The 11,762-nt window shown below is 35.3% G+C and overlaps 1 protein-coding gene across 4 annotated transcripts; it reads right to left on the bottom strand.

The window, feature by feature from the left end:
• Nucleotides 1-8,100: 8,100 nt before the first annotated feature.
• Nucleotides 8,101-11,559, bottom strand: LOC114169309 (G-type lectin S-receptor-like serine/threonine-protein kinase At4g27290). Of its 4 annotated transcripts, XM_028054417.1 has the most exons (8): nucleotides 11,005-11,268; nucleotides 10,134-10,925; nucleotides 9,918-10,028; nucleotides 9,540-9,685; nucleotides 9,214-9,424; nucleotides 8,900-9,137; nucleotides 8,658-8,808; nucleotides 8,101-8,580 (listed from the first exon to the last, which is right to left on the bottom strand). In XM_028054417.1, the coding sequence occupies exons 2-8, from the start codon at nucleotides 10,921-10,923 to the stop codon at nucleotides 8,275-8,277; spliced, it is 1,953 nt and encodes a 650-aa protein (XP_027910218.1). In that variant the 5' UTR covers nucleotides 10,924-10,925; nucleotides 11,005-11,268; the 3' UTR covers nucleotides 8,101-8,274. The 4 variants fall into 4 exon arrangements, with proteins under 4 accessions (XP_027910218.1, XP_027910216.1, XP_027910215.1 ...); XM_028054415.1 differs by having other exon boundaries at nucleotides 8,658-8,745; nucleotides 10,134-11,559; XM_028054414.1 differs by having other exon boundaries at nucleotides 10,134-11,558.
• Between the last annotated feature and the right edge of the window lie 203 nt (nucleotides 11,560-11,762).

The following is an 11,762-nucleotide window of genomic DNA, read 5'->3' as shown; positions in this document are numbered from 1 at the left end:
AAAAGAAGAATCATGGTAATCATAGCAATGATTGGGTCACAAAAGCCAAAAGAAGAATCATGATAATCATAGCAATGATTGAGTCACAATAAGAACTCAATACAACGAAAACCATAAGCACACGCATACTCTCTAAAATCACCTACTACAAATATAAGGCTCATTTTTTTCGTATGCCCTTATTTTAAAAGGCTACCCAAACTATTGGGCCTTAGGACTGGCCCAAAAAGGGGAAAACAGACCTAAGTCTGCCCTAGATCACTTGTCTCTTGTACTTTCAGAAAAATCAACCGTCATCTTTCCCCCTGCGCCTAAAACTAAGCTCTGCTAGGGTTTAGCTTCCACTCGTTCGTACTAGCTCAAGAGTTCGCTCCATCTCACGTAAGTTGGTCTTGAACCTTGCTTTCCTTTCCGAGTTGTTTTTCATGGGTTTAGTTAAAGTTCATGTGGTAACCCTGTTACCCTTCTGTTCCACTGTTTTCCAGCTCTTAAGCCTCTACTCGAAGCTGTTGTGCTCTACGTTGCTTGTCAAACCCTGTATTAAACCCTTCCAAGTAAGGGAAGCTACAATCCACTCGTGTACTGTGTTTTAACTGTTGTTTTCGCTCTTGTGCTATGAGCCTCTTGTTGATACGGTGTTCTGAATGCTTGGTTTGTTCTAGTGTGTGGTTTTGGTTTGGTATGAGTGGTTGTCGCAGGGAAATAGCGGTGAGGTCTGATAATCTCGCCCAAGCGAGCCTATCTCGCCTAGGCGAGATGAGCGGAAGTTCGCCCAAACTTTTTGCGCGAAGGGTCGCTCAGGCGACCAGCTCAGATTTTGACCGAGCGAGTGTCTCGCTCAGACGAGGGAAGTCTCGCTTAAGCGAGAATGCGTAAAAGGGTCGCTGCGTTGTGTGTCGAGCTTCTCGCCTGAGCGAAGCCCTTCACCCTGAGCGAAGAGCTGGGCGAGACTACGTATTGGTTTGGCGATTTGCTATGTTCTTGAACGTATGGCTTGCATTTAATTTGATTATTATATGATGGTATGAGGGAAAGGATTATACATGATTAACGGGGGGCTTACATGTAATGAATGGTGAGTTTGGCATGATCTTATGTGAATTATATATGAGGGATTGGATATGTATGTGGTCACAAATCTAGCATGAACAACGGTGAACATTGATGATTGGTAATTCAGTGGCATGATCTTGGTATGAGGGGAGACACTTTTCACATGGGTGGTAACAGGAGTTGGTACTAGTTCGACATGCGATAAATGAGGGTTGGTTATGGATGTTTGTATGAAGTTTCTATACATGATGTATGTGTTTATTTCTTGGCCATTTATATATGTTGGTAAGTGGTCAGTACGTAATCCCTTGGAGTCTCTAGGTGGGGCTTCAGGGTCGTGCTTCAATGGTCGGGACGTAATTCCATGGCCCCTGTTAGTGGGTGTCTATGGTGGTGCCCCATCTGTATGTTCTGGTAAGGATTCAAGGTAAGGTTGCATCCTGACACTCTAAGGAGTCGGTTAGTCTCACTTAGAGCGGACTGACTCTTGTGGTGAGAGTAGCAGGAGGCCTGTAATCCATTAAGGGCTAACTTTGTGGTGAGGGAAATTGAATCATTGTAACACTGGTAACATTAATTTGAACGCGTCAATGATAGCGTTATCACATGCGTTGATACCTTTTATTAATCTAACCTTTGAACTCAACTCCTCTTGCACAAGTTGTGGTATTAGTCCCGAGAACTTGTTCTAGAAGATCCCTTGGTCTAATGTGTTGCTTTTAAACTCCGATGTAGCCTTCTGCCCACTGAACCAACACCTAATATTCCTAGGTCACCGATTCTCACCTTCTACATAATTGCCTCTTGGAGAAAGAGATTGTCTCAAGGGCCCTACCCAACCCTTGTAAGGTAAGTAAGTCAAATTTGACCTTGAATATGCATTCCTCTGTCCCTACAGATAGCAAACACACCCCACAGAAGTGCAAGCCTAACAAGAAAAGTATAGGAAACAAACTCAAACTATACAATCCTCCCTTATACCAAAACCTTTAGTATTAAGAAAGGAAACTATCTTTGATATAGTCATGAGTGTGCACCCTCATCACTCTACCAAGACAATTTATGTTCTTAATGCTTCAAGTTTCATTCCCATTCCCTCCAAAAAAACAAGCCTGTCAGATTCACCTTGAACCTGCGGCCTACTATTTTGATGGAACATCCAACACAACCTAAATTGGTTGAAAACTGTCCAGATGCTGGTGTCAAAACTATAAACTCGCACCCTAACACGTACTATCAGTAAACACAACACAAGAGCCTCACTCAAGGTGACTCAGCAATCTAATCAAACACAAAGAGTTTCGCAACCGAAACACGACAAGCTCACTCCCCAAAGCCCAAAAACCTTTTGAAAACCATTGCTCTGATACCAAATGTAACATCCCGATCAGATATTACTAATTTAAATAATTAAAAAAATAGGGATATAAGTATAAAATCGCATTTATGATAATTCCTTTTCCCAAAACGCGGGAAAATTTAAAACTTTTATTTCAACGCGCCAAACTCTAATAAACTTGCGGCGTTCAAGTATTACAACTATAAAATGTTTATAAAACTAATACAAATAATTCATAATCTGCCCATAGAAAACCAGTGAAAATCCCCAAGTGTTTCCCACTCTGTCTCTACGCATCCACCTGCTCACCTGCATCAATCCCTGCTCCCATGTAACAAGTTAAATGATCATCGCCAAACACACACAAATAGGGTGAGCTCATATAAATAAGCAAATAAAACATTACATTAAGTAAAGCATCTCAAAACTATAAAACGTGTTAGCAAATTTCCCTTTTTCTCAGTTCCTCGGCTTTCAACTCTTTCGTTAGACGTCTATTGATTCTACAACCTTTGGTGAGTCCACTGATCAATCTTTGCTGCACGAGTGTCTACTCGCCCCTCCGACTACAGGCCACCACCTGATAGTCCACATGCGGGAGTATATTTGCCACGGCCTCGCACCGTGACACCAAGTGGAGTTCCCTAAAATGAACAAGAGTCTGTAGTTGTTTCCAGACTACCAAACTCAATCAGATGAACTGAAGAGGGCAATCATCTGAAACCTCGTCGTACGAGCCATAATCTCGCACACTCCACTGGACTTCCTAAACCACCAGGCTACAACCTAAAGTGGCCACGTGTTACCCCAATACAAGATACACTCGTAACTGGGCCCCCAGCCAAAGCATCGCATCATGAACATCACCTAAAGTTGTGTAGAAATCCTCCTCGTGTACCAACTCTGCACCAAAACTGCTTGGCGCCTCTCGCGTCGCTAGGCAAAACCTGGTTCCAAACCGCCTGACTTGTATCTCACACCGCTAGGTGCAACTCGCCATACCAAAGCTTTGTCGCACCGTCACTGCCTGGCAGTCACCTCACGCTGCTAGGTGCCATACACTCTCTAGAGCCTCTACCAGATCTTTTCCGCTTGGTGGGATCACATTTTCCACCAAGTGCCATGCATTCCAAGCTTCTCTGGTTTTCCTTTATCACCTGGCAGTACACCCCAAGCCACCAGGCAGCACACCCCAAGCCGCTAAGTGCCACACTAGTAGCGTCACTACTACTATTTTTGGCACTTTGAAGCAAATTCCAAAGAACCCCAAGCACTATACATACAATCCATAACATGAGATATGCTTATCCAATCATAATCACATGACTGGATCATAGCCCAACATAATCCTGAACAACCAAACAATATACAAAAGCAGGAAGAATACATAATCATTGCCCGAAAATATCGCACGGGTAATAAAACAATAATAATGATAGTAATAAAAAAACCAACAACAATAACAATAATGATAATAATAATAATAATAATAAAACGAAATAATACAAATAAAAAAAATAAAATAAAATGAAACAATAATAGTAAAACAATAATACTAATAAGATAAAATAATAAGATAAAACAATAATAATAAAATAATAAAATAACAAAAATAAAAATAACGCAATAATAAATAATAATAATAATAATAAAATAAAACATTTAAAATAAGAAAAATAATAATAAAATAATTGTAAATAAAATAAATAAAATAATAATAATAATAATAATAATAAAGATAAAGATAATTATAAAGTAAAATAAAATGAAAATAATAATAATAAAAATAATAATAATAATAGTAAAAATAATAACAAAATAATAACAAAATAATAATAATAATATAAATAATAATTATTATTATTATAATACTAATAATAGTAATAAAATGAAATTTTAAAAATAAAAATAAAAATAAAATAAAATAAAACAATAATAATAAAAATAATAATAAAATAGTAATGGTAATAAAATAATAATAATAATAATAATAAAATAATAATAATGATAACATAAAAAAATAATAATAAAACAATAATAATAATAAAATCATCAACAAATAAGATAATAATAATAATAATGATAAAATAATAGTAAAATAAAATAAATAAAATAATAATAATAATAATAAAGATAATTATAAAATAAAATAAAATGAGAATAATAGTAATAATAATAAAATAATAAAATAATAATAAAAATAAAAATAGTAATAAAAATAATAATAATACTAATATAAATAATAATAATTATAATAATAATAATAATAATAACGAAATTTTAAAATTAAAAATAATAATGAAAATGAAAAAATTATAAAATAAAATAAAACAATAATAATAAAATAGTAATACTAATAAATTAAATAATAATGATAAAATAAAGCAATAATAATAAAAGAACGATAATGTTAATAAAATTATTAATAAACAAAACAATGATAATAAAAATAATATAATAAAATAATAGTAAAATAAAATAGAATAATAATACTAATAAATCTAATTATAAAATAAAAGGAAATGAAATTAATATAATAATAAAAATAATAATAATAATAGTAAAAATAAAATAAAATTAATAATAAGAATAATATTAAATGTGTTGTATTTAGAAGAAATACTCTAAACATCTTGTCAAACCAAAAAGAAGAATCATGGTAATCATAGCAATGATTGGGTCACCAAAGCCAAAAGAAAAATCATGATAATCATAGAATGATTGAGTCACAAAGAGAACTCAATACAACGAAAACCACAAGCACACACATACTCTTTAAAATCACCTACTACAAACATCAAGAAATTAAACGATACAAGAACTTGATTCAGGAGAAAACTTTCATGCATCAATATATAACATAATTGCATATAATATCATTAAAACAAGAAATTGCAGCTCCCCTGGAATTTTGGCTCTAAAAGAACTCTTAGAATCCTTTCTTACACCATAATTGATCTCCCATTTCATCTCCACCCTTGGGCACTCCTTCCAGCCTTTTAACACTTTCCTAAGTTCCGTTTTTAGGGTTCTAAAACTCCCTTTTGGTAACCACACGAAAATGCCTTCCCAAGAGCACCACTCTCCTCCCTTTCATCGATTATTAGCCTTATTAATTCTCCCTTAATTACCCAAAACGAAAATAATAATTAACCCATTAACATGTGAGTTTATTGTAGTGTAACATGGCTCTTTGGTTTCTCTGACGATGGCTACTAGGGTTTATAGGTTTTCCATAACATTGCAGAACCAAAAAAAATAATAAAATGCAAATAATTTAAGGCTAAATTGTGCTAACCAAGGTTCAAACCTACCTCAACTCAATTACCAAACAATTGCACAACCATTCAACCAATTCATAATTCATGATGATTTATGCACACATGTGCTTATAGATTAAGTCACGAGATCTTATCCCCACACAAAACAAATTAAATAATTTATTAACACCATAATATCATATACAAGACTTGAACCCAACCCAAGTCCTTTCGTATAATCAAGTACCCTTAACCACTGGAGCTAATACTATTGCTTATCTTCTCTCTCCACATTATTTAATTTAGAGATTTCCAACCTCGCATTTACTAAATAAATATTTATTTATTTATTTATTTTTCTCGGATCTTACAGTTTTCGTCGATAACTGTGACACAGTCATACCATTAACAACTTTTGTCATCTCTCCTTTTTTCTCCAAATCCGTCGATAAATCTGTCGATAATTACTGACGGAAAAATCCGTCGATAAAATCCGTCGGTAATTACCGACGGAAAAATCCATCGTTAATTACCGACCGACATATCCGTCGGTAATTACCAAAAATCCGTCGGTAAATTTGTTACACTATTCATCTTCTTCCTCCTCCCTCTTTCAATTTTTTTTTCGTTTTTTTTTTCGTGGTCGTCGTCCCCGTCGCCGTCAATGTCGCCGTCGTCGTTGCCGTCACCATCGCCGTCGCCACTGCCACCATCGTCGCCGCCACCGTCGTCGCCGCCGCCGTCGTCTTCTTCTTCTTCTTCTTCTCCTTCTTCTCCTTCATCTTCTCCTTCTTCCTCTTCTTCTTCTCCTTCTTCCTCTCTTCTTCTTCTTCTTCTCCTTCTTCTTCTCTTTCTCATTCTTTTTCTTCTTCTTCTCCTTCTTCTCTTCGTCTTCTTCTCTTCTTATTCTTCTTCTCCTTCTTTTTCTTCTTTGCTTCCTCTCCTCGTCTTCTTATAAGGTGAGATTTGGGCGAAAAAATTCCCGCTTTTTTTACCGACGGATTTATCCGCCGGTAATTTCGTCGATAAAAAAAATTAAATTATCGACGAATTTTATTGACGGATTTTGAGTTATGTAAGTATCGATGGATTTACCGACGGAAAAATCCGTCGATAATTCAAATTTGGGTGAGAAATTTCCTGCTTCTTTTATCGACGGAAAAATCCGTCGGTAATTTTGTCGGTAAAAAAAATTTGAATTATCGACGGATTTTACTGATAGATTTTTCTGTCGGTAAATGAAATTTTTTTTACCGACGGATTTTTCCGTCGGTAATTAAAATTTGAGAATCCGTTAGTAATTCAAATTTACTGACAGAAGTATATCCGTCGGTAAAATTCCGTCGGTAATTTTAATTTTTTTTGTAGTACACACTGCACCAAAAGATAACCACTGCAACCAAATATTAACAAACCAAATTAAATCTAATCTAATTTAATATGTCATATTAACAAACTAAATATTAAATACTACAACTAGCTAAAAATAAAAACTAAACAAACTAATTATAAACTATCTAATTTAAGATTTATCTAACACTTTTAACTTATGACAATTGAGGAAAAAGAAATCTACTCTTACATTGCACAAAAACTATACTAAGGTTGTGTTCTTATGGACTGATTTATTATTGAAGAGAATTATAGAAGACGAATTTGGTTTGATGATGGATGTTCGTATTCAACGATTTGTGAGTGATGTAAAGCACGAATTTGCGAGATTGTTCCCTTCTCCCATCTCGCTTAAAGTGCGCAGATTTGAGAGTGATAAACCACATTTTACCATAATAACCCTGCTTTATCATCACCTTATTTGCACTTGTATGCGGGAAAGATTCTAGTTGATCATGGAGAACCAAGAATTGGAAAATGGTTATGGAACTCAATGGATGTAGGTTTGTGTGACATTGGAGTGTTGGGAATCAGTTATGCATGTGTTGGAACCAAATCTTTGAGTGGTTAAATGCAACCCATGCCTTTGTTGGAACCGGTTCCCTTATCCATGGAACCGATTCCAATTATTTTGAAACTTTTCTAAAATGGTTATTTTGTGTTGAAGGAGGTGTGTAGTGGTGGGTGGAGTTGTAGAGGATGCCATTTCCATTGGTTTTCAATGAAACATTGAATAACAAAAATCTGATTGAATTTCTTCCAAGAGCAAAGATGTGGAAAATGTAGTAGAGTGAGGTTGAGGTTTTATAAAAGTGGAAAAAATGGACCTTACGGGACTATCCTATGCATGGTAGCAGCAACAATTATGGGTCGGAGTTGAAAAATGAAAATGAAAATATACCTATATTATTCTTTTGTTATAATAATAGTTTTTTTCTTCAAAACTATTCATTAACCTCTTCTCTAAAAGATATTATTTCAACTCTTCCAAAAATTATTTTATATTATATTTACTAACAAGGGTAATTTAGTAATCTTTAATTTTTATTTATTAAATTTTTTTTATCTGTTGCATCAATCAAATTTTTCACAAAATTTACTTTCAAATCTACTCCATTATTACCTCTAAATTCCTTGAAAAGAACAACATAAACTTCACTCTCAAATCTACTCAAATCAATCCACACCTTCTCCTTCAAATCATTCCTTCCAAAAGAAGACACCCATTTGTTACCTAGGTTGTGGCAGGGTTATAGTTAATTCATTGGTGGAAGTCTTAATTGCATTGCTAGTTGAGCATTCGCCGGCAGTTTTCATCCTTGCAATAAGAAACCCAGGTTCCTTGGGTTCTGGCAAAATATTTTCACCACTCAACATAAAAATCACCGATGCCATATTTGGCCTATTCTCTGGATGTAGTTGCACACAAAGAAGACCAACATGAATGCAGCGTAATGCTTCTGAAGTGTTAAAGCAGTCATCCAAAGAAGTATCAACTAATTTCATAGGAGTGTCCCCTTTCCAAAATCTCCAAGCCTACAACATTGAAAATGCAGTTATAGACCTTGAAATTTGTAATACGAAATAAAGCAAACTTATGCTATTTGTCTTACATGTTCTAATAGATTATGTCCGTGATCTGGAAAGAAAATTCCTCCATTTCTCTTGCCACTTACTATCTCTAGTAGCAGTATTCCAAAACTGTATACATCAGATTTGATTGAGAACAGTCCATTTATTGTGTATTCTGGTGCCATGTACCCACTTCAGGAAATTTCATAACTCAGATAGTTATATGGATAAATTTTAAGAAAATTTAAATACAACTTATAATAATTTAGTTGATAATACTTACTATGTTCCAACAACTTGTTTCGTATTTCCTTCCGTTTGATTCCCTCTAAACATTCGTGCTATACCAAAATCAGAAATTTTTGGATTCAGCTCATTGTCTAACAGGATATTACTCGCTTTCATATCTCTATGAATGATTCTTAATCTAGAATCTTGGTGAAGATATAGAAGTCCACGAGCAATGCCATGTATAATGTTCAACCGCTTTGACCAGTTTAGGATTCCTTTTCTGGAAGAATCTGCCAAGCTTCATGATTTAGTACAAACAACAACAAAATGAATTATTTAGCTAAATAAAATTTCTGACTCACATACCAAAGAGAAAGTAGTCCAAGCTTTTATTGGGCATGTATTCGTAGACCAAAATTTTCTCCTCTCCTTCAATGGAACAACCGAGAAGCTTTACAAGATTCCGGTGCTGTAGTTTGGCACACAATATAACTTCATTCTTGAATTCTTTCATTCCTTGGCCAGTATTACTACAAAGCCTCTTGGCAGCGATCTCTTGTCCATCTGCGAGTGTACCCTACAAAATTAAATCAAAGTTATTAAATAATTGAAACAATGAACTAAGTAAATGGATGAGTACTTTTCTTCTTATGTTTATGTTTACAGAAAAGGTTGCATGTTTGGTTATTTACCCTATACACAGGTCCAAAACCACCTTGGCCAAGCATCTTGTCTCTTGAGAAATCGTTGGTGGCACGAACTATTGTAGGAAAATCAAAGAAAGGAAGATCTAAGTCTCCTTCACTGCTTTCACTTTTACTTTCTTCTGATGCCTTCTCTGTTTCCGCCCATGTAAACTAGTTAGCTTAACATAATAACACAAGAGAACAGAGTACTTTCATATCAAATATTATTATAATGCAAGTTCATCATATATCTTATCATCCAAATGTATCGCATGTTTCTCAATCATGATCCTGATAAACAATCAGAAATGCCAAGCAACATCTTAACTTGTTAAAGTACTTGCAATAATAAAGTTTAATGCAGGTCAGGTAATGATAGTTTACCTATATGCTTTCTTTTGCGCCAATAACTATATGTGAATATGAAAGCAATCACAAAAGTCAGGAGAATAACTGGAATCAGCACTGCTGCCAATATCTTAGGCCCTCTCTTTTCTTCATCAGGTATAGTTAGTCAAAGAAATTAACTAATTGTCACTACCAAAAGCAATATGAACAGAGAAAAATCAAGGAAATTCAATGAAGAATTTAAAACCACACCTATTTCTGAAGCAGTCCTTCGAATATATAGATCTGGCCCCGGGAGTGAAGCCAACGTTAAATCCACCAAAGCTTCATACCAAATGATACAACCACTACCATCTCTGATATCCAAGTTTGCATATGCTATGCAAGAACAATTTTGCAAGCATTTGGCCTTGCAACTCTCGAGAGTCAAATTTGGATGAATCCAAGACCTTGTAGTATCCGGCAATTTCAAGCCACTAAATTTTTGAAAATCATTGTCTGTTTTACCACAGCCCCACGGTCCACTAGGCACACATCCCTGACTCGAATCCAATGCCTCATAATTTTGTACTGATTTTGGTTTGAACCCCATTAAACACTCGCAGTGCAATGGTTCACCACCATTACAACTCCCATAGGGGCCACAAACATTGAAGCTATCACATTTGTCTATGGGAACAACGGAATAAAGACTCCAAGTTTGGTTCTGAGTAATCCAATTATAGCGGTGCCGAGAATAAAGGGATTGGTTCAAAACAACCCTTGTAATAATTGAATTGCTCGCAAATTTGTATGTATAATACACTTCATCAGGAGTGGAATTAAATTCTAAGTTGTAACGGGGAGTGTATTTGCCACTGAATCTGACACCATTCCAAGGGCCACTTCTATAATACTCACTAGAACCTTTCCACATAACCAGTTCACGAGTGTTACCAAGCTCCATACCCCAACTGAAGTTCCCTGGAGAAGGGTCATCCCAGTTCTTCCACGCGGTAAATCGCCAGATGAGACCCTTCTTAAGGTTCCATCCAATCTTCATTCCTGGAAGAAAAGTATCACAAGGATAGTCAAAGCTTTCCCAAAAGAAATTCTGTGGACTTGAATCTTTCTCATCTCTTACCACCAAGTTCCCTGAGTTCAAAAGCTGAACAATTATACTCTGTGATTTTGTTTCTTCAGTTGTATGCGCTGACCAAACGAGAGTATTGTTATTGCTGAGGATCACTAGTTTTCCTTGTGTGCTTATGCTCAACTTGCTGGAGTTATCCTTAACTGGGTTTTCACGGTTGGCAACCCAAACAACGGTTCTAACTGGGATACTTTTGTACCATATTCCAAGGTAGCGATTTGTAGTTGTGTTACTGTTGCTTGGACTGAAGAAACCCATTTCAAATGTTCCATCTTCTGACACCAAGGTTGCGCCATCGGGAAGGGACTGCGACCCGTTAAAGGTATCAGTTGCAGACGAAATTGAAGGGAACAACATGCTTAGTTCGGCCAAAACAAACAGAAAAGTGTAACAAACCATGGCTTTGGAAAATTATTGATGCACGGTGAATTGCATATTTTGTGGCTGCAACATGGTTGATAAGGTGTTTCAATATCTAAGAGCTTTTTTAAATCTGTGGTGTGGTGTGATGTGACTGGCTTGACTTTATATTCATTGAGACGACCTATAAACAAAATTCTATGGTCGAATAATTAGAGGAATACAACTCCAAATCATTCAATAAATATCTTGAAAAGTAATAGCCGACTTTGGTCTATCATCTAATTGAACAAATATTTTTAGACGTAAAGCATGGTAATTTTCAATGGATTTGGAGATTTTACTTTTAGTTTAGGACAAACAGTTAACTAATAACGTGTGCTCTTATT

The sequence above is a fragment of the Vigna unguiculata genome, chromosome 11 (assembly GCF_004118075.2).
Source record: "Vigna unguiculata cultivar IT97K-499-35 chromosome 11, ASM411807v1, whole genome shotgun sequence".
In the NCBI taxonomy this organism is placed as follows: domain Eukaryota; kingdom Viridiplantae; phylum Streptophyta; class Magnoliopsida; order Fabales; family Fabaceae; genus Vigna; species Vigna unguiculata.
This window is presented reverse-complemented; position numbering and strand designations above follow the sequence as displayed.

Coding starts and splice junctions, on each gene's coding strand:
- LOC114169309 (XM_028054414.1), bottom strand. CDS start 11,412: ATGGTTTGTTACACTTTTCTGTTTGTTTTGGCCGAACTAAGCATGTTG. Junction 10,029..10,133: donor AAGGACTGCTTCAGAAATAG/GTGTGGTTTTAA, acceptor TACCTGATGAAG/AAAAGAGAGGGCCTAAGATA. Junction 8,581..8,657: donor GACATAATCTATTAGAACAT/GTAAGACAAATA, acceptor TCAATGTTGTAG/GCTTGGAGATTTTGGAAAGG.